Source organism: Schistocerca piceifrons, chromosome X (genome assembly GCF_021461385.2).
Source record: "Schistocerca piceifrons isolate TAMUIC-IGC-003096 chromosome X, iqSchPice1.1, whole genome shotgun sequence".
Classification (NCBI taxonomy): Eukaryota; Metazoa; Arthropoda; class Insecta; order Orthoptera; family Acrididae; genus Schistocerca; species Schistocerca piceifrons.
This window is the reverse complement of record NC_060149.1, coordinates 276,421,567-276,445,531: the sequence shown is the minus strand read 5'-3', so window position 1 is coordinate 276,445,531 and position 23,965 is coordinate 276,421,567. Positions and strand designations below refer to the sequence as shown.

General features: G+C 38.6%; 1 protein-coding gene across 1 annotated transcript in view; it reads left to right on the top strand.

Moving 5' to 3' along the window:
- Positions 1–23,232, top strand: part of LOC124721458 (thioredoxin reductase 1, cytoplasmic-like) — a 103,963-nt gene extending 80,731 nt beyond the window's left edge. The window contains exons 6-12 of the mRNA XM_047246444.1: positions 358–591; positions 803–949; positions 1,859–1,989; positions 2,184–2,313; positions 11,517–11,747; positions 15,591–15,725; positions 22,597–23,232. Of these exons, the coding sequence (XP_047102400.1) occupies positions 358–591; positions 803–949; positions 1,859–1,989; positions 2,184–2,313; positions 11,517–11,747; positions 15,591–15,725; positions 22,597–22,659 (1,071 nt within the window). The 3' untranslated portion in view covers positions 22,660–23,232. The remainder of the gene's footprint in view (positions 1–357; positions 592–802; positions 950–1,858; positions 1,990–2,183; positions 2,314–11,516; positions 11,748–15,590; positions 15,726–22,596) is intronic.
- The last annotated feature ends 733 nt before the right edge of the window (positions 23,233–23,965 follow it).

Below are 23,965 nucleotides of genomic sequence, written 5' to 3'. Positions count from 1 at the left end.
CTGGTTCTAAAAAGTGATATTAATGGACACCTATTTGTGTAAAAATTGTTATAATCAAAACAGCTTTATTTTATTAACAGTGGAATGAATAAATATATCTGCTCATCATGAAGTGGATATATTATTCAACACACGAGGTACAAAGACAACATGGGATGTGTGCATGCAGAGTAAAAGGAAGAAGAAAAGTGAAAGTTTATAAGCAGTGTTATCATGTTCCATTTATTGTTTATTTGCCTCTTTACTGCTAAACATCTACTATGCAGTAATAGTTGCCTGTATTCATTCCACTGTTTTGTATTACACCTAGGCTTTCTCAGGATCTTTAAAACAAGGTGGTGGTAAATTTGATTTCAGATGCGAAATATTAAAAACGAAGTCTCAACTCTCACGGCTCAAAATTTTGTAATAGCTGTTGGTGGCCGTCCACATTACCCTGATATTCCTGGTGCGAAGGAGTATGCTATAACATCTGATGATGTTTTCTCTTTGAATTACAATCCTGGAAAGACAGTAATAGTTGGTGCCTCGTACATCGCACTTGAGTGTGCTGGCTTCTTAGCCGGATTTGGTCTGGATGTAACCGTACTGGTGAGAATACATAATTCCTTTTCTACTAGAAACCCATTTAGTAACAACTAGTAAGTTACTTTTAACTATGTAAAAACTTAAAATTTCAAAGTATATTTTCTGTTGTGTTAGCTTCTTTTATATGCAGGTATTTGAGTGATGAAAAAGTAAATTAAGGGTTAACTTCAGCATTGTTTCAGAAATATCCAAAACAGCTCATTTTCACACACAGGTACGATCCATACTGCTGAGAGGCTTTGATCAACAAATGGCTGAAATGATTGGGAGCCACATGGAATCCCAAGGAGTAAAATTTATCAGGGGGTGTGTCCCTACTGACATTGAAAAGATTGAAGACGGTGCTCCACCAGTTTTAAAGGTATCACAGTATTCCACACTTGCTTGATCTTTTATAAGGTAGTGTCATCAGGAAATAGCATTTTATTGACTTTGTAAGTGGTTCTTCCTTAGTGTGTGTAAAAGAGCAGGGTGGGATCATCCTACTTATTCTTGTACCACTTGCGATGCCATTATAATTGTCCCTTTTTCTGATCTCATTTTCGGTAGTGGTGCATGTATATATTTAGTTATTTTATATAATTTCTTATTCTCACTGCACATTGCATTGTGCCTCATTCAACATTTTCAGTTGAAGCTGTGAAGCCCTCCCAGATTAAGTTCAGCAACAGCTCAACAAGTACAACTGCCATTAAAAATATATCTTGTGTCCCTTTTTCTCCTCTCCATGCCCTCCCCCCCTCCTCCCTCCTTTCCCATCTGTTTTGCCCAGCATTAGTGCTTTGTGTATTATATAGAAAAGCATTTGAGTGGAAACAGTCTTATTTGCTGAAAACTGGTAGAGTAATTATTGTCATGGGGGCAGTTGGAAGTAAGGAGACCGATTTACAGGTAGTTAAAGAACTATGACTAGTGGTGATGGAGGCTGAGAGACTTGTAAGAATAACAGAAGTTGGAGATTTCCAGAACAGAACAAATAGGAAGATAGGTATTTGTACAAGGGAGTGGAAACAGATAAAAGAATCACATAATTGATATGATGTGAAAGTGCACAGGTTCCATTTTTGTCTGCTTTTCATTAATGTCATCACATTCCAAAATTATTTCCATCTTTGGATCAGCAATGCCTAATTGGAATGTACTACTTCCAAAGAATTAATTTCTCTCTGTTCACTAGCTGCACTGTAACTTATTGTCTGGTATATGGAAGATGATATTTATTTCACCACACATTTGTGCTTCTCCATGTACAAATCATTATTCTTTACAGGTTCATGCAGTAAAAGGTGAAAAACAAGAATCAGTTGAGATAGTGTGTAATACTGTTCTGTTTGCAACTGGACGGAATGCATGCACTAGCAACATGGGCTTGGATAAGATTGGAATAGCACTGAATAAGTCGTGAGTATTTATAGCAATTTCCATAACAGATAATACCAAACTTTCAGCAGTAATAGCTAGAGATGATGTGCCCAGTTCCCTCTTGTTGTCTGAGCTTTGATTTTTGACAAGATTTTTGAAATATAATTAATTATTGTATAACTATTTACATTATTTTGTATTCTGGCATAACGTGTTTTGTGTGTATTTTGCAGGAATGGAAAAATTGTAGTTGATGAGTATGAACGCACATCAGTCAACAATATATTTGCAATTGGAGATGTAATTGATGGAAAACCAGAGTTAACACCAGTAGCCATTCAAGCTGGGAAGTTATTGAGTAAGGTATGTTTGTTGTACTTGACAGCTCAGGAGCGAACAAACAGTGTAATTATAGGTCATTATGGTGTAGAGTACTTTTTTAAGTCGTCAGTCTTCTGCTTGGTTTGATGCGACCTGCCACAAATTTCTCTCCTGTACCAACCTCTTCATCTCAGAGTAGCACTTGCTGGATACATTCCAATCTCTGTCTTCCTTTACAGTTCCCCTTTACAGTCCCCCCCCCCCTCTCTCTCTCTCTCTCTCTCTCTCTCTCTCTCTCTCTCTCTCTCTCTCTCTCTCTCTCTCTCTCTCTCTCTCTCTCCAGCTCCTTCTAGTACCATGGAAGTTATTCCCTGATGTCTTAACATATGTCCTATCATCCTATCCCTTCTCCTTGTCAGTGTTTCCCACCTATTCCTTTCCTCCCCAACTCTGCAGAGACACTCCTCATTCCTTACCTTATCAGTCCACCTGATTTTCAGCATTCATCTGTAGCACCACCCCTCAAACACTTTGATTCTCTTTTGTTCTGGTTTTCCCACAGTCCATGTTTCATATCCATACAATGCTGTTCTCCAAATATACATTCTCAGAAATTTCTTCCTTAAATGAAGGCCTATGTTTGATGTTAGTAGACTTCTCTTGGCCAGGAATGTCCTTTTTGCCCATGTTAGTCTGCTTTTGATGTCCTCCTTGCTCTATCTGTCATTGATTATTTTGCTGCCTGGTTGGCAGAATTCCTTAACTTCGTCTACTTCATGACCACTAATCCTGATGTTAAGCTTCAAGCTGTTATCATTTCTGTTACTTCTCATTACTTTCATCTTTCTTTGATTTGCACTCAAACCTTATTCTGTTCTCACTAGACTGTTCATTCCATTCAGCAGGTCCTGTAATTCTTCTTCACCTTCACTCAGGAGGTCAACAGCGAATCATATCATTGATATCCTTTCACCTTGAATTTTGATTCCACTCCTGAATGTCCCTTTTATTGCCATCATTGCTTCTTCAGCCTACAGATTGAACAGTAGGGGCAAAAGACTACTCCCTGTCTCTCACCCTTTTCAAACCGAGCACTTCATTCTTGGTCATCCACTCTTATTATTCCCTTTTGGCTCTTGTGCATACTGTATATTACCCGTCTCTTCCCATAGCTTACCCCTATTTTTCTCAGAATTTTGAACTTCTTGCACAATTTTACGTTATTGAACGCTTTTTCCATGTTGACAAATCCTATGAACGTGTCTTGATTTTCCTTTTGTCATGCTTCCATTATCAACCACATCATCAGAATTGCTTCTCTTCCGTCTGTACCTTTCCTAAAGCCATGCTAATCATCTTAGACACGCTCAATTTTCTTTTCCATTCTTCTGTATATTATTCATTTAAGCAACTTGGATGCTTGCGTTGTTAAGCTGATTGTGCGATAATTTTCACACTTGTCAACTCTTGCAGTCTTCGTAACTGTGTGGATGATATTTTTCCAGAAGTCAGATGGTGTGTTGTCAGTCATACATTCTACACACCAACTGGAATAGTCATTTTGTTGCCACTTTCCCTAATGATTTTAAGAATTCTGATGGAATGCTAGTTTTCCCTTCTGGCTTATTTGATATTAAGTTCTCCAGAGCTCTCTTAAATTCTGATTCTAATACTGGATCCCCCATCTCTTCTAACTCAACTCCTGTTTCTTCTTCTGTCACATTAAACAAACCTTCCCCCTCATGGATGTATTCACTGTATTCTTTCCATATAACTGCTCTCTCCTCTGCATTTAACAGTGGAATTCCCATTGCACTCTCTTGTTACCACTCTTGCTTTTAATTTCACTGAAGGTTGTTTAGACTTTCCTATATGTTGAGTCAGTCCTTCCGACAATCATTTCTTTTTCGATTTCTTCACATTTTTCATGAAGTCGTTTCATCTTAGCTTCCCTGCACTTCCTATTTATTTAATTCCTCAGTGACTTAATTCTGTGTTCCTGAATTTAGCTGAACATTTTTGTACTTCCTTCTTTCCTCCCTGATCTGAAGTATTTCTTCTGTTGCTGTGGTTTCTTTGTAGTTACCTTCTTTGTATCTATGTTTTCCTTTCCAGCTTCTGTGATTGCCCTTTTTAGAGATGTCCAGTCCCCTTCAACTGTACTGCCTACTGAGCTATTTCTCATTGTTTATAGCCTTAGAGAACTTAAAGCGTATCTTGTCATTCCTTAGCACTTCCATATCCAACTACGTTGTATATTGATTCTTCCTGACTAATCTCTTAAACTTAAGCCTACTCTTCATCACTACTACCTACTCTTCTTCACTGCTACATTGTGATCTGAGTCTCAATCTGCTCCTGGGTACGCCTTGCAATCCAGTATCTGATTTTGGAATCTCTGCCTGACCATGATGTAATCTAACTGAAATCTTCCCATATAACCCAGCCTTTTCCAAGTATATCTCCTCTCCTTGTGATTATTGAAGTACCATATTACTGCCCTAATGTTGCAATCACATTGCTATGCATTGACATTTGTTGTAATGTAGTAAGAAAATGTCTTATCTGATGAAGATGATGTGTTAAATTACATTGGTCAACTCCTGTGAAGTAAACCTATTTCTGTCAAGTGTTAGGGCATATAAGTTTGAGATCTTTAGAAAACAGTGGTAGGTAAGTTACATGCAGTTATGCAGGTGCTAATGTTCAAATGAAAATTTGAGAATGAGCATTGTCTGGCCATTTTACAATCAGTATTTGACATACAGGAACTAATTAACTGGGTGTTAGGCTTAGTATGACAAGTGGTGCAGTATAAAGGTCCAAAATATTTTGTCATTTACGCTGATGTGTCACTATTTGGTAGACTAGAAATATTTTGATTTGAACTGTATATGATTCTGTGAGCATTTGCTTAGTCAGCACAGCTTTTAAGACATTTGTTTCATAGCTTTTGTGTACTGGAGATCAAACATTTTCCACTTTTTGGTTCAACTGTCTCCATGTGCACTTTGCAGACATTAACCGTTAAAAAGGAAAAAAAGGTACTATCATTAAAATTCTCTTACTGCTGTAACTACATCTACACAAAGTGTACAGAAAGGAACAGGGTTCATATCCCTGTTGGGCCATCCTGAATTAAGTTTTCCGTGCTTGTCCAAAGCCAACACATGTCAGCTGATTTGATTATCTAGGTGTCAGCCATTACCAACCCCCATCCAACAGAGCAAGTTTTTAATTTCTAATCACCATATTGGAGAAGCATTCACTTCAGACAGTCCATTCTACTCAAAGACATTACAAAGAGATTATTTTTTTAACTGTTTCCAGCTTCTGTCAAAACATTTATAAAGGAAGCATTCCGCGCATTATGACATATTACTTTCTGTATGGAGGTTTGAGACCTGCAGAAGCTAAACATCAAATTCTTCAGTTATGAATTGCAGTTATGGATCTTTATGGCACTGGAAAACTGGTAGAATTTAAATTATTTAGTGACAAAAGTAACCACTCACCGAATACTGGAGATGAAGAATTGTAGACAGGTAGACAAACAAGACTGAAAAAGATTGCAGTGTATCCCCTATGTTACGTTTTTGTGCAGTCCAGACTTAAAAAACACAAAATTGACAAAAATGCAGAATCGAGGAAAATGTTAAAATCCCACAGAATACGAGCAAAAACACATGTAATTAGCATATATGATTAAAAAATCACAATCCTCTCCAATACTTTGTATAAAGTCTGTCTGAGTGAAGGAAATTAAATGTACAATACAACATTTATACAATAATTTGTGGAAATATATTTCATCAGTTATTAAAAAATCAGATATATAACAGCAAGTACAACTTGTCAAAAAATTGAAATTCATATCTGGGTATGAGGTAAACTTTCCAAAATGCTACAATCACAAATTATATTTTGCAAAAACAGACATAGTGTCTGATGGTATAACTGCAATCAGTGGTTTTACAATGTTACTTATAATCCATCTTGATTGCATAAAATGTTTATTCACATGACCGGTTTAGAGACCTCTAAACCGTCTTCAGATCTGTAATTTCAGTGACAGGAGTAACCCGTCCGCACACAGCAACCTTCACATACTGCGTCACATGTGCTTAAATACCTACAAACAGTGCTTCTCTGTCAAGCCTCAGGGAGGGATTGCTGGCAAGAGATAGTTTTTCCTTCAAAAGTATGTGTGATGTTTTATGAACAGCTACAGTCAGTTTGTCACCCTTGCACCAATGCTACATCTGAGCAAGCACATCATTCATCTTTTCCCCAAGTCTTGCCCTGGAGTCCGCAGTCACAACTACTAGGATGTCGTCTGCATATGCAACACCACCTTCCAGTAGCATGTGCCCTGTTTAACAGTTGTATTAGGCGTTCAGTCGTAAGATCCCAGAACAATGGACTGCTTATGGAGCCTTGAGGAAAGCCCTTGGTAACCTTTTTGAGTATCTTGCTCTGCTGTGCAATCTGCTAGATACTACATCTGCTACACTGATTTACAAAGCTCTCATACAGACATTTGGGGACATCGAGATCTTGGATGTCTGTAAATATCCCAGGCCACCAAAGATTATTGAATGTGCCTGCAATGTGAATCATGAGCGTGATTGCGTACTTGGCTGTTGAATTTTCTAAACTATGAAGAGCTCTGTTACCTGCATCATATATACAGTTCCCTTGTCTGGATCCATATTGACACTCATGTAGACCAAAGAGCTCCCTGTGCAGTTGCAACTGGTCACAGAGCAGATGCTCCCAAACTTTGGCCAAGACATGTAACAAGAAATAGGTCTATAGCTTTTTGGTGATGCCAGGTCTTTATCCTTTCCCTTTTTAATCCTGATGTGCTAGCTGCCTTCCATATCACCAGACTCCTACCTATTCGTGACACTTCATTTAGTAATGCTGTCTAATATGGCACTGTCAGTGGACCTACTATCCGCATGACCTTGGGGTAAATGCTATCCGGGCCAGGTACTTTTGCAGTTTCGAACTTGGAAATTGTGATAGCACTTTCTTCTTGAGCAAAAGGTGTCACCCAACATCTGATTGTCATATTTATTATCTAGTCCACTTGTTGTGCATGTATTTCAGCATCTGTGTTAGTGTTTCATCATATAGTAGGGCTGTTCGCAGATTTTCTGCTAACTCCTTCGATCCAGCTGTCATTAAGCCATCCTCTCTACGAATTGTGTACATGAGAGTAGGTTCCTTAACCTTTTCAGTCAGTAGCTTATATGGTCTTCCCCATATGTCAAATTGCAGTTGCCTTCATAGAAACTTCTCCCAGCATGTCCTTTTAATTTCCTGAAGCAATGTTTTGTAGTGCATCTTAATTTCCGTGTATTAATGGAGCCCCACAGTGTGCTCAAATTGCCCTAAAGCATGTCTATAAGCTTTTCATCTTAATCTTACCCTTCTCAGCATGGAAAGTTTTGGGCTCTGAGGGATTGTAGCCTGACTTTTTATGATTTTCTTAGGGATATAAATGTCCTGTGCTCTTTGCAAGAGTTCAGTTAGTAGCTGCTCACTCAAGTTGATACGTACCAGAAGTGGCTGAGGGGAATGCTGCAACACAGGCAACTAAGCCATCTCAATCCGTTTTCCTGATATTTAACCCAGTCGTGCTTTCCTCTGCTTGGGTCCCTCTGTTATTGACAGTTTCCCATTAGATGACAATTGCATTACACCTGCTCGTCGCTCGAATGTGCTCAGCTGGTTTTCTGAATTTAAAACGGTGAGGTCCAGTTCCTGTACTGCGTCCTGTGTTATCTTACCTTGTTTGTCTGTTGCCTATGTGCCACTGAGAGGATTTTGCATTCGCATCTATTTTCACAAGGAGAGAAGCACCTTGTCCATATAGAGCTAGCACCTTGTGTTTATACATGCAGTATTCTCATCCCATTGTACCTTGTGTAGATAGACTTACTACAATCCACTTCATCTGCGTGTCCTTCACTTCTGCTGTGACCATGTGCATGTCACACATTTGTCCCCCCTTAGTCACAGTTAATTTCCTACTTGTAATCACAATGGCAGACATTTCCTACTGGTAATCATAATGGCAGACGTTGCCTCATCATGGCCAGTAACTCTTAACATATCCACAGATAAATGTAGGAGTGTATTGTTTCTGCAGTATGGTTCTTGCAGACAGATTATATCAACACTTAACTCGTCAGTTAGCTTTTTTATTTCAGTTGTAGCCATTTTACTTCACACACCATTTATCTGTAGTATCTTCATCCTTTTATGTGTTTAGAGTGTCAAAGAAAACACATCCATATGCTTTTACAAAATCCACATATTTTAGATGGATCCATAGTCTGTTATAGCTGTTTCATCTTCTAGCAGCATTGGGTAAGTTGCACAGTCTTTCCCAGGTGTCACACATTTTTTGTTACTGTTGCAACAAAGGATGTAGACAGGTTTCTCTTTGATCTCTGTCCACCTCACAAGAAACAGCTTCAATGCCCAGACAGAGATGCAAACACTCACCCACCACAGCAGCCTCAGCCTGACTGTATCCAGCAGCCCCTAGCCAGGTGGAAAGAGGTTGGGGGGGGGGGGGGGCAGGCATCTGCACTATCATGACACTTCGCAAGATGATGAGTACTTCAACAATGACAACCGGCTTTAAACCAGAGAGCTTTTCATCAGTACAATATTCTTGTTGAACTCGTGATGGTATTTTTCCTGTCTCATATTCCACCATACCAGGTGGAACAGTTTTGTCATACAACTTTATTTGTTGAATTATTATATTTGCCATTGACTGTATTGTTTATTACAATATCCATAATTGCCATTTTGACCTTAAGCCATTTTAAAGTGGTTACAGGTGCTGAAAACACAGCTGTAATTATTATTAATAAAAATGTGAGAACATGGCTCGTATCAACCTTGAACACGCACTTGTTATGCTGACTATTGCTGCTTTTTTGGCATCTGTAATTGCTTGAAAATAATCTAAGGTTGAAATTGCAATACTGGGTAATGTAATAAACAGTTGTGTATATGAAATCATTTAAAAAAAGTTTTGTCGCGGTATGTTCCCTCAAGGATCTAAATAAATTTGAGGGAATGTAGTCTACTCCAGGTGCCTTGTTTCAACTTCAGTCTTCCAGTGGTCTGTCAAATTCTTCTTGCAGTATTATATCTCCCATGTCCGCCCTCTTCCCTTTCCATAATATTGGCTTAAAGTTCATTTCATTTGTGTAACCCTTCTAACTATTCCTTCTATCAATCAGGCTTCCTTTCTTTGCTTAATATTTGCTTGGCACCTTCCCATAGTTTGTACATTATTTGCATTTCTCCTCCAACCATTCCTGCTTCGTCATTTTACAGTTTCTGTCAATCTAATTATTTACACATCTGTGTTCCCTTTTACCTGCTTTACTCAATTTGCTCTTTTAATATATTTTCTCCTTTTGTTATCCAGTGATTTCTAATACGCATTTCCTTTTTGTCTGTTTGATCATCTGTTGCCTCCACAATTTCATCTCTCAGGGCCATCCATTTGTCTTCTGTTGTACTCCTATCCCCCCATTTCAGTTATTAATTACATAAAGCTCTCTTTGACCCTCTAAATAACCTGTGGTTCATTTAATTTATGTTTATCCTTTGTTCTCAGTTTTCCACCTTCATGGAATTTTTGTAATTTTTATCCACAGTTAATTACTACTTAATTATGGCTAGAGTCCACATCTGCCCCTAGAAATGTTTTGTGGTTTAAAATGTGGTTTATAAATCTGTCCTATCATTACATAATTCATCTGAAACCTTCCAGTACTCAGTTTCCTGCACATATATGACCTTTCATGATTCTGAATCCAGTGTTGCAGAGAGGTAAATTATGCTCTGTGCAAAATTCTGCCAGGCGGCTTACCCTTTCATGCACCCCCCCCCCCCCCCCTCAAGCCTATGTTGCAATTTTCTTTCTTTTCCTTTCACTACTATTGACTTCCAATCACCCATCAGAACTAAATTTTCACTTCCCTTAACTATCTGAATAATTTCTTTTATCTCGTAGTACATTATTTCAATCTCATCATAGCAAGCATATAAACCTGCACTGCTGTGATGATTGATTCATTTCTATAAGGGCTATAATAATGTGTTCATTATAGTGTTCATAAGAGCTTACTTATTACTTTCTTATTTATTATAAGACATACTCCTGCACTACCCACCTCTTGATTTTGTTTCGGTAACCCAGTATTAACCTGTCCAGAAACCCTTTTCTTCATGCCACCTTACTTCACTAATTCCCACGTTAAAATACTTTTCTCTTTTTTAATTCTGTAACTTTTGTATTTTATTAATGTAGAACACCAAACTTGTTTTTCCTGATGACAACAACTTCGAGTAGTCCATGCCAGGATAACCAAATGAAGGGACTGTTCTAAATATGGAATGTTTTACCCATGGAAATGCCATCACCATTAAGCCGTACAGTAGAGCTCTGCATACCTTCAGGGTATATAATTGCTCTAGTTTTCCCTTGCTTTCAGGTGTTCACAGTACGAACATAGCAAGTCCAAATCAGCTTCTGTGAAAAGCCCAGATTATTCAATCAATGAGGCTATAGCCACTGCAGCTACTAAGAAGGCTGCTGCTGTATTTAGAAACTATGTTAGTCTGCCACTTGTAGATATTCGTGCAATGGATGTTGCAGCTACTCTACAGCTATTTATATCTAGGAGGCATGCAAGCTGCCGTATTGTGACAGTGTCTAGGTTTTTTGAGGAGATCACTGTCAGTGAGGTTAAAAAATATCCCTCAGAGCTCTGAATCAGGTTTCTCTCTATTCCCAGAAATCTCATCACTCAAACACATGAATAAATCTTGCACATAAATGGCCTGTTTCTTCCCGATATTGACAATATTGAGGTTAATTTCAGCATCCCAACTAAGATGAGACACACACACACACACACACACACACACACACACACATTTCTATTTTTATGCATGGTTGGGTTTGTGGAAGGGCCTGCCATGAGACAGGTAACCAGAAAAGCTGGTATGAATATAGTAATAAGAACCAGTATCATCACTACCTTTTTTTCTTATCATTGGTGAGTTTCTTGACATACTGTACTAGTGGTAATTGTGCAAAAAAAAAAGCAGGTCCTTCTTGAGTACCATACTGCCTTGTTATTTATAATTTCTTCAGAGAAAACTGAGAATCTAATAAACAAACATGGTTTTGTTATTTTCAGAGATTGTTCGGTGGAGAAATGACAAAGATGGACTACACATTTGTCCCAACAACAGTATTTACTCCACTGGAATATGGTTGTGTGGGTTTCTCAGAAGAACATGCTATTGATGAATATGACAAAGAAAATATTGAAGTGTATCACACTCACTTCAATGCAGTAGAAAATGCCCTATCAAATAGGGATGAAGGCAAACCATACATTAAAATAATATGCTTGAAGAGTGATGAGGTAATTTTACAGTTTAGTTTCTGTATTTAAAGTTTTTAGTTCCACTGCAAGGAAATTCATTTGAGAAACAGACACACACATTTAAAAGTGGAAAAACTGTTCCTAGCCTTTGACACTATTAACTTCATCCTCATGGAGAAAAGGAGGATAGATTGTATTGGGTTAGAAAGAATAGCCAGGTTACTTTCACCTCAGGATAAAAGTAACCGTAGTGACCTGTTCCTACTTCCTTGTCATTCCTTCTAAAGGAAAGATTTGATACTTCTGGAAGAAAGGAATATTTTTTTATTTGTTAAATATGTCTATCAAAAGTACTGAACTGAATTTATGCCTACTGGAGCAAAGTAATGGTCAGCCATTCTCTCTCTTTGTAAATTTTAAAGTTACTAGCACATTCATAGTAATTAATGTGAATATCTCACCATGTTTATTTAGTCACAATAGCCTGTGATTTGATGCAAGGATACCTATCTGGAATAAAATGTTCAAAAAAAAATCTTTAAAAGTTAAAGGAGTCATTCAAATACATACTGGACAGTTTTCCGTAGTACGAAGTACCTAAGCAGATGCGTTCATTGTTTACAGTCTATATCTAATGTATTTAATACTTGTACTAAGATTTACATAAAATAAAAAAAAGGCAACCACTTACCTGGTGCATAGTGCACAGAAACATGTAATAGGAAACAGTTAACACTAGCTATCAAGCTTTTGCTCTTTTTCTAGTAAGAGTACACACATATACAGCCCCAAACACTTACATGCTCACAGTAGCAGCAAGACTGATTATTACTGTTGCTTATTAAAAGCAGGTGCCTTGGTTGATGGTGTGGGGAGGGAGTAGGGAAGGATGCACGAGGCAAGTAGGGATTAGCAGGGTAGCATGAGGCAGGTTTATAGCCAGATGACTCAGTGGGTGCACAACAAGACAAAAAGAGTTCAGAGGGTAGAGCAAATAAGTGAAAGGGAAAGGGGGATGGGGGGATGTAGGAAAGGAGGGGAATGGTGATGGTGATGAGAGAGTCAGGGAGGGTTGGGTGTGTTGGGGAGGGGAGGGAAGACAGAGGCAATATGTGATCTGGATGGGGAAGGAGTGATGTGGACAAAAGAGAGAAGGATAAGATAAGTTGAGGCAATGGGGAAAAAGTTGTGGAGATTTAGGCCAAGGGAACTGAGATAGTGCAGGAAATGCTGGAGAGACAAGTCCCACCTGCATAGTTCAGAGAAACTTTTGGTGGATTGGAGTACCCAAATGGCCTATCTAGTGAAGTGGCTGTTGTAGTTATACCTTGGTTTTGTGCTGTGCAGCATGTTTGACAACTGGATGGTCAAGTTTGCAGTTTGACACAGTTTGATGGTGCCCATTCATTTCATAGGAGTGAAAAGTTGTTGCACCCACTTAGAATGCTGTACATTAATTGCAGCATAACTGGTATATAACATGGCTGCTTTCACACATGGCCTTGCCTTTTATTGAGTACGAGATGTCTGTGACTGGACTGTGGTAGGAGGTGGTGGATGGATGTGTGGGAGAGGTCTTGCATTTGGTATGATCATGAGGAAGTGACTCTTGGGGGTGCAGAATTAGGAGCAGGATTTTAGTAGGGAAGAACAAAGACACTCTGTAGGTTGGGTGGGTGACAGAACAGCACTTCGCGTTAGGTGGGTAAGATACCCCTCATCTTGGGTCACGATGAGTCATCAAAGCCCTGATGAAGGATGTGGTTGAGCTCTCCAAGGCCAGGGTGATAATGGGTGATTAGAGGGGTGCGAGTTGGTGGCTGCTTAACAGGATTACTGGTGCCATATGAGAAGATGGCATAGGAGATCTGTTTATGGATGAGCAGGATAGGATATTGTCTGCCAATACAGGCTCTGGTAACGTTATCAGCATATTTTGACAACTTCTGCTTTCCACTGCAGATGCAGCGTCCATCTGTGGTTAGGCTGTTTGGAAGAGATTTTCTGCTGGGAACAGGTGACAGCTATCAGGGTACTGTTGATGGTTGGTGCACTTGATATGAATAGACGTATTTATAGAACCATCTGAGAGGTGGAGATAAACACATAGGAAGGTGGCTCGTTGATTTGAGAAGGACGAGGTGAAGCGGATTTGGAAGTCAGTGTTAAGGTTATGGAGGAAGGAGCAAAGGTTGTCCCTGCCACAAGTCCATATCACAAAAATTTAATCATTGAATCTGAACTAGACAATAGGTTTTAGGTGTTGACTGGAAAGGAAGGTTTCCTCCAGGTGGCCCATAAATAAGTTGGCATAGGATGGAGTCGTCTGAGTGCCCATGGCAGCACCACAGATTTGTTTACAGATTTGACTTTGAAAGTGAAATAATTGTGGGCCAGGATTTAGTTGGCTAGGAGTATTAGGAAAGATGTTGTGGGTTTGGCAACAGGAGGACTTGGGGAAAGATAGTGTTCCAGGGCAGCAAGACAGTGGGCATTCAGGAATGTTGTTGTATAAGAACATCGCATCCAAAGTGACCAACAAGGAGTCTGATGATAACGGGGCAGAAACTATGGAAATGTGGTGAAAGAAGTGAAGAGTATCTTGAATGTTGAATGGGAAGTTAAAGCGAGTGGCTTGTAGGTGTTGGTCAACAAAGGCAGAGGTTCATTCAGTGGGAGCATTGCGCCCAGCTGCAATGGGACAACCAGTGGGAAGACCTGTGTTGTTGGATTTGAGGAGTTTGGGGAGTAGGTATAAGGTATGAGTGTGGGGGGGGGGGGGGAGGGGGGGGTTGTTGGTGTGAGGAGGGAGATGGATTCAGGTGCCAGGTTTTGGGATGGACTTACAGCTTTGAAAAGCTGCTGGAGATCTTTTTGGACTTCTGGGATGGGATCATGGTTGTAAGGTGTGTATGCAAAGGTTTCAGAAAGCTGACGGAGACCCTCCGCCACATAGGCTCCAGCACTGTGGTCACTAATTGTAGTGACTTTCTCTGTAGGAAGTATGATAAGGTCTGGGTTGGTTTTCAGCTTATGGGTAGCTGTGTCTTCCACATGAGTGATGTTGAAATCACTGAGAAGGGATGTAGAAAAGAAAGATGAGACACGGTTAGACGTGAGGAATTCTTGAAAGATGAGGGAATGACTGGGTGAAAAGGAGGAGGATCATGGTTGCAGGGAGGCTGGAACTTTTTTGAACAGTTTTGATTGGCTGTTGTCAGTGGGATGTGGGACGAAGAAATGTTTCCCCTGCAGAGAAGGGATAAAGGAAAGAAGTTCTTTTACATGTCCAGCATGGGTAAATTCAAGTTTTTGGCTAAAGATGAGTCCTTTAGAAAGTACTGAGACTTCCGTAGGGTCAGAGTTTGTTACAGGATGTGTGTTAAGGAGTTGTATGTTGGATGGAGGAAATTTGTGATATGAAAGATGAAGTAAGTCAGCAAGGAATCGTTGGGGAGCTTTTAGGTGTTGGGGTGGGGGGGTGGGGAGGATTGGATCAGAGTGTGCTTCGCTGTATCAGCGCCTTAGTCATTTACAGTACCCTTAACATGTAGCAAACTTGATGACCTTTTCTAACACCTTCTCACTGTTCTTACTTATCCATCAATGACCTTAATGTGATCGGCACACTAAAGGCTGTTCTGGATGGGAAACAACTAAAGAATAGTAGGCCACATCAATAAACAATTGTGCATATCTGTGTTTACTTTTTATTTTGAGAAAACTAATTAGGAAAATAACATACTCTTTTGATATTACCAGCCAACAATACAACAGAGAAAATGTTTATATTGAATGACCGATGTATTTCAAAATGATTATTCTTGGTTATACCTGCTTGTAATGGAATATTTTTTAATGTATTTTTGTTTGTATTTGCAGAATCGAATTATTGGCTTCCACATATTGGGACCAAATGCTGGTGAAATTACTCAGGGCTTCGGACTTGGTTTAAAACTTGGTGCAAAGCTGAAAGATTTACATAATCTTGTGGGGATTCATCCAACCTGCGCTGAAGTAAATTTTTATTTTTACTTTACATTAACTTTGCAATACAGATATAGTTGTGTAGTGTTGGATAGCAGCTGAAAGAGTTTCATGGCTCTTAAATGGTATGCAGTAGTTCACACAGATGTGTACTAAGACAGCATTGCTCGATATTGTGATTGCTTGATGGTACACAAAAAGAAAGCCAAATGTAAATAATGAATGTTAAAATGAAATAGTAGACTGAAGAAAAGCTGACAAACGTTTACCTGTAGACTACCACTAATAAAGGTGCATCACATGACTGAGGTTCTACAGTTAAAGTAAGCAATGACTATGATCTGTTAAATTGTGGGAGATGTATGAAGAGAGAAAATAAGTGAAAGCTGTAGTAGAGGGGTGACTAATGTACTACACAGTGCAAAGTGTGAGAGGGAATACTAGTAAAGCAACATCTGAAATTAAATACCCAGTTGAATGAAAATGTAAAGAAATCATACTGCTGTCAGTGCCTTCGACCTCCTGTTCTACTCATAGTTGTCAATTGCTCAAAGTTCACAAATTCAGCAACAGGCTAAAAACCATTTTTGCCAGGCTTTTGCTGTCCTTTCAGTAAACTGATTTCAGCAGTACCAAAATTGTGTAATTTTCTGCGCTACTAACACATTTGCTCTATTGCTTGGATTTTTTTCATGAATTTTTTCTGCTCTTAAACAGACAAATCATTACCACCCACAAACTGAAGATTGTTCATATAAGATCTGTACATGTCTTTATATGTTTCAATTAAGTGATTTAAGAACTGCTTCTAAGGCCACAGGAAATTGCCTCAGTGTGATGGAGTCAACTAGTTGCACTCCTCCTCATCCCCCCACCCCCACCCCAATACTAAAATATCTATGCCCTTGGCATAATCTAAACTTCTATACAAAAGTTAGAATAGTGGCGAAAGCAGAAAGGATCGAAAAATACTGTGACACCAACAGTTTGCTTGCAAATAGAAATTATGTTTTATTTATAAGAAAGAAATATTTCTTCTTCAGTTGGGCACATTATTTAAAGATGATGATAAATCAGTGGATTAGAAGTGTTATGCTTGTCATGTTTGCACTTTTATTTCCTTGAAATATAATGCCACCAACAGCATTTTTATCCTGTATCACATTGTAGAATCCTCCAATACCTTGAAACACATTCTCAGCACCATAGCACGTTTCACAGTGTGGAATGTCATAACTTTGTGAACTGTCAATAGATGCAGGCAGGTACAAATGGAGGTTAAAATACCATTTCTTGCCAAGAACATATTGTCAAGCAACTAAATCCTACTATCATTAGCCACTAAAAAGTTCATTCAAAAATAACCACTTCACAGCAGAACTAACATCATGCCTTATCTGCATGATGTTCAGTGGTGTCTGCAAGATATTTGTCTGCAGAGCTTACAACTGCATTAGTTCTTATAGTTTCCTCATAAACTGCGTATCAAAAGTCCAGTGCCGTTTATGTGTATGCAAGACAGTCAACAATGTGTCCCTGTTAACAGAAGTTAAGAGATGGCGGGTCTATTTTTATGGGATAAGCAGCTTAGAAATTTGGCCTTGAATAAATTGAGTGCTGTGCTCTTAACTGGATAATGTTGCTTCAGTCTGCACAATACTTTCTTCAAACATTCATCTGGAAGAGAAGGTGGTATTCAATGCAGTTTTAAGAAATTAATGCAAAGAGACCAGTCTTGTAATAGAGTGGTCCTGAAATGGGGCAGCATTAAGTTTTATAGGTGTATGGAGCATCACATCTTCATTCTTGGTTGCAAGCATTCTGTAACAGCCACAGCTATATGGATGAGGTTCTACAACTTGCATGTGACTTCCTAGAAGTGCTAGTAGTCCATATTTAACATTTTGTGACCAATAATTCCTGTCCACTGAGGAAGAAACAAATTGCAGTAAGTCAGATGCCAGCACAAAATCTTTCTGACCTTCACATAATTCTTTCATATGAGTGTAGTTGATTGTCATCAGTTCAACAACAATATAAAATAGTATGTGCAACATCATTGCCAAGCATGTGTGGCAGCTAACAGTAACCATATACCCCATTTTTTTTTCAGAAGAATTATCCAGTTTTGTTAATTGTTTAAAATTTGTGACTTTGTTCACAAAACTTCCCTGAGTATATGTTTTGGACACTAGTGTATGCGCTCATAGGTAGCAAACCGCGCCTAGTACACATCCACTGCGGCGCTCGGGTCCACAGCACAGTTGCAACACCTGAGGATGGGCTTATGAGAGTCCGAAACCAGTCGTGATAATAAAACAAGTTTACAACTGAAGTAGTATTTTCAACCTCTAGTCTTCCGATTAAGCTTTACTTTGTTCTGTAACTTTTACACCATCTTGGTCAGGAACTAAATCCTCATTCCTAATCATGCTTAACTTTGGACACAGCTGTAATTCAAGCTGTAGTCTTAGATATTCCTCAAGAATGCGTAAATGGAGTTATAATTTTTTGTTTCTACAGTGTACTTCATGACAAATTCATGAAAAGGAGTCAGTAACTGTCACAATGTACGTAAATCTAGCTAGTAACTTTGAACTGATTTCATCATTTTGTAGCTTATTCTGCAGCTTACATGTGGTTCTTGTTGCAATACCCAATTTTAAATCCAGCTGGTTCCCTAATGAGGTCGTTTTGTAGATAATTGCGGAAGCTACGCAACGAGCACATCTCTCCCTATTAAAAAGAAATGTTTTCTGTCATTTTCAGATGGTGCTTATGCAAGTGTTGGATGCTTTACCTACTACTTTTGGCAATATTTGATGAATGTATTTATTCTTGCAGTATAGTACGGTCCTTTATATTTTGTTATACAAACTGTGCTAAGAAGGATTTGAAGGCCATGAATGTGATCTTCCTGTTGCTCATAATGGTGTTCTGATTGACAAGATGCAACTCCTATGTAGTACAAATTCTTTTCCGTATAAAATGGACAATTTGACTGAAAAATTGTTAAAATTACTAAGATATGAAAAGTTCTGCAGGTTCGCAGGAGAGCTTCTGTAAAGTTTGGAAGGGAGGAGACGAGGTACTGGCAGAAATGGAGCTGTGAGGACTGGGCATGAGTAGTGATTGGGTAGCTCAGATAGTAGAGCACTTGCCTGCGAAGGGCAAAGGTCGAGAGTTCGAGTCCCGGTCCGGCACACAGTTTTAATCTGCCAGGAAGTTTCAGATAAGCACACACTCTGCTGCAGAGTGAAAATCTCATTATATGAAAAGGTTGTCTACGCAGGTCACATTGAGTGACCTGCCCTTCCTTTTTAACCTTCCCCATTCTCCTCTCTGAAGAACGCACTATTAGTTCTGAAAGCTAGGATAGTGTCTCTTATTTTTGTATGTGCCTGTCAGCAGTGCTGATACTACATCTCATGAAAGTCGGTCCTGGTGAGTGATTCTTTCATGATTTTATACATTTCGTAATACTGCAGGTAGAATGGAGATGGAACCACTTGGTAGCTGCAACCAATAAATACACCCCCCTATCCACCTATTCCCTTTTCATACTTTGAGTGTTTACATGGTTTTGATTGTTCAGCAAATTCAATCAGCATCATTATCTTCTTTATTCTGTTTTGTGTGAAAATTTACTGTATTTCATCCTCTAGATTCCTGCAATCCCTTCAGTGATTTCCACTAAAAGAATAAATATCATTTCTCGTATTAAAATCTTAAGTTTCTTCATCCTCCAACGCTTAAGATACTTTTTTGTTCTATTTGATTCTGTTTCAATTCTACGGGTCATTTAATTTGAATGTGTATTACAGACTACTTTTTTCAACAACGTGTGTAGTTCTTACTTTTATGCCTTGCTGTCCTGTTTTTAGTAAATATTTTGAACTGATTGAAAACTAAGCTATCTTGCATAATCTTTTATTTTATTATGTCTACCTAGTTTAATTAAAAACCAAAGTTAGTCTCTACAATCTCTAGTCCCTGCTCAGTATGATGGCATTAGTATAAGCATAAATATGAGAAATGGACACCCCCCCCCCCCAATTGAAACATGAGGTGGAAAAGTAATATTAAAAATGTGTGATGTTGATGAAATCAAGTGGAGATAAATGCCATGACAGGAGAGACAGTGCAGTGTCCAATTGTTTACCAGTCATTCGATGCCAACTGTGAGCAAACATTACCTAAGCCAGTGATAGGTAAATATGAAAGGACAATTGTGTGAAGAACTCTTGGAAACTATCCACAGAGTATAAAACAAATGATGATATGTGTACAATTAGCAGTAGGCTTACATTGACTATGTTTTCTGGGCCAAGAAATAGTGGATCACTAGAAAATATTTCTGACTTTATAGTGACCTGCATACACTAGACGTCTGAAGCTTTTTTTTTTTTATTGTAGTTTCGATAATGAGTTCCTAGCTTTCAGGTACATGGACTGTCCATTTCATTACCCAGAAATACAATAAAATGTGTTTCCATAAAACCTTGGTTGTTGTTGTTGTTGTTGTTGTTGTGGTCTTCAGTCCTGAGACTGGTTTGATGCAGCTCTCCATGCTACTCTATCCTGTGCAAGCTTTTTCATCTCCCAGTACCTACTGCAACCTACATCCTTCTGAATCTGCTTAGTGTATTCATCTATTGGTCTCCCTCTACGATTTTTACCCTCCACGCTGCCCTCCAATACTAAATTGGTGATCCCTTGATGCCTCAGAACATGTCCTACCAACCGATCCCTTCTTCTGGTCAAGTTGTGCCACAAACTTCTCTTCTCCCCAATCCTATTCAATACCTCCTCATTAGTTATGTGATCTACCCATCTAATCTTCCACATTCTTCTGTAGCACCACATTTCGAAAGCTTCTATTCTCTTCTTGTCCAAACTATTTGTCGTCCATGTTTCACTTCCATACATGGCTACACTCCATACGAATACTTTCAGAAATGACTTCCTGACACTTAAATCAATACTGGATGTTAACAAATTTCTCTTCTTGAGAAACGCTTTCCTTGCCATTGCCAGCCTACATTTTATATCCTCTCTACTTCGACCATCATCAGTAATTTTGCTCCCCAAATAGCAAAACTCCTTTACTACTTTAAGTGCCTCATGTCCTAATCTAATTCCCTCAGCATCACCCGACTTAATTAGACTACATTCCATTATCCTTGTTTTGCTTTTGTTGATGTTCATCTTATATCCTCCTTTCAAGACACTGTCCATTCCATTCAACTGCTCTTCCAAGTCCTTTGCTGTCTCTGACAGAATTACAATGTCATCGGCGAACCTCAAAGTTTTTATTTCTTCTCCATGAATTTTAATACCTACTCCGAATTTTTCTTTTGTTTCCTTTACTGCTTGCTCAATATACAGATTGAACAACATCGGGGAGAGGCTACAACCCTGTCTTACTCCTTTCCCAACCACTGCTTCCCTTTCATGCCCCTCGACTCTTATAACTGCCATCTGGTTTCTGTACAAATTGTAAATAGCTTTTCGCTCCCTGTATTTTACCCCTGCCACCTTTAGAATTTGAAAGAGCGTATTCCAGTCAACATTGTCAAAAGCTTTCTCTAAGTCTACAAATGCTAGAAACGTAGGTTTGCCTTTCCTTAATCTTTCTTCTAAGATAAGTCGTAAGGTCAGTATTGCCTCACGTGTTCCAGTGTTTCTACGGAATCCAAACTGATCTTCCCCGAGGTTGGCTTCTACTAGTTTTTCCATTCGTCTGTAAAGAATTCGTGTTAGTATTTTGCAGCTGTGACTTATTAAGCTGATAGTTCGGTAATTTTCACATCTGTCAACACCTGCTTTCTTTGGGATTGGAATTATTATATTCTTCTTGAAGTCTGAGGGTATTTCGCCTGTTTCATACATCTTGCTCACCAGATGGTAGAGTTTGGTCAGGACTGGCTCTCCCACGGCCGTCAGTAGTTCCAATGGAATATTGTCTACTCCGGGGGCCTTGTTTCGACTCAGGTCTTTCAGTGCCCTGTCAAACTCTTCACGCAGTATCATATCTCCCATTTCATCTTCATCTACATCCTCTTCCATTTCCATAATATTGTCCTCAAGTACATCGCCCTTGTATAGACCCTCTATATACTCCTTCCACCTTTCTGCTTTCCCTTCTTTGCTTAGAACTGGGTTTCCATCTGAGCTCTTGATATTCATACAAGTCGTTCTCTTATCTCCAAAGGTCTCTTTAAACCTAAATCAGTGCCAGTCTCAATGCATGAAATATATTGATAAAGAATGATTTAAAATGGTTCTAAAACTAAGTGGTTCTTTAAGACAGTATTAAAATTTGCATAAGAAAATGAGCAAATGCAGTAGCAGGACGATATTTATAAAGCAAAAAATTGGTTTATACTGAGCCTGTAAAATCAGCTGGGAGGAGAGGATGGGTTGACAAGAAGATTTTGATAAAATTGTTGTTTTTCATTTAAATTTAGGTGATAGTTGTGACAGTTTTTTTAATAGTTTGTTGCAAGACCATCTGGAGGTGGTGTTTACTGCATTACGCAATTGAAAAGTGCATTTGTGCATTCTTATTACTAAAAGAATGAAAAAGAAATAATAGTTGGATTTTTAATAATTAGTTGAATGTTATTGTAAATTTACTTAGTTTTCATTTTTAAAGCCTGATAAAAACATAAGTTGACTATCATTTTTCCTCTCCACTAGTTTCCTTAAAAAAATTAAAATGATATGTTCAGGTATAAATGATAATATAGGTTTGTGACTGGAATATGACAATATTGGCAGAATTTTTGAATTGTTATGATTGTGAAACCTTTACCACTAAATTATTATATGTCACTCTTTTTAATAATTTTTGCAGTATTGTCACTTTTTAATTTTTATTTTACTTTCTTTCTCCCAGGTTGCTACAACGCTGTCAATCACCAAATCATCTGGGAAGAGTGTCGAAAAGACATCATGCTGAAGTTAAAGATGCTGCCACATAGTAATGTGGCTGTTAAATACAGTCACTTAACCTTGTGGCAGCATTTTCTCTGAAGAATTTCCCATGGGCTAAATGATGAGAATGATGGCATTGTCATAAACCTCACTGGTGGACATTGCTTGATGAATATCATTAAGGGAACCCACAGGATGTTCTTCTAGAAGACAATATAATAAAGTATTAAATATGGTTCAGTGGTCATAATGAAAGCTTGTATAATTTCTTGAAATTACTTGTTAAAAAAGTTTATTAAATTGTGCCTTGACATTTTTTGCACTTTCTGTAAAAAGACAGTACAAATAGGAAGTATGAAATGCAGAGACCTCATGGCTGTGAAAATAATAGGATTAACACAAACTGATGCAAAAATTTGTGGAACTTCCATTTAAATCATAGGTATAGATTAGAATTGGCACTTTAAAGATTGTTACCTAATGTAATTTCTCATTTTGCTGTGACTACTTTAATTTTGATGTGTTAGATTGAATACTTTACTTCAACATTGTTAAACTTTCATATGTTCAGATGAAATAAAAAGTTCTGAGACTATAATTGATGACACGATCATTTTTATATATATATGGTGACTTCCAATGGGTATGGAAATGTTACATGCAGAAAGATAAACTACAGACAAAATTCTTCTTTGAGTCAGTACCACAACTGTGCTTAGTCACAAAAGTACAGTTGTATGGAGTATCAAACAATACTTGTGATTGTACATACTTCAGCAGTAAAGGGGACCACTCAGCAAAAAGAAGTGTTGAGTCGTCAACAGGGACACACAAAAACGAAAGAAAGACACCTAGTTTCTAGAATAAATCTTTATCTGGGCTGGATGGAGAGTCGCATGATCTATAATACCCTTGTACACACACCACACAGTCTGCAACCGGAATAGCAGCCTCTGATGTGTAGTGCACACCTTACCCATTTGAAGGGCCTTACACATCTCAACACTATGGGACAAGTCCAGAAACTCGCAGCCTAGTTTGTCACTGAATCTCAGAAGTCTTTGGTTCAAGCCTTCCCCTTGATTCAGAGCCAAGGGGCCACAACCTGTTCCGGGGACAACGGTGCACATTGTGAGCTTCGTTGAAACTCTGTGAGCAAGGCTGGTGTTCTGAACCTTCTCTGCCAGTCACTAGACAGAACCAAGTATAACTTTGGAGCCCAGATGACAGCCATGGTGTGTCCCAACATGCACCACAGTCCGCAGTTGGTTACACCCTGTTCCCTCACTGACTGATAGAATTATATGTTTAGTTACTTCTTGTCAGAACAG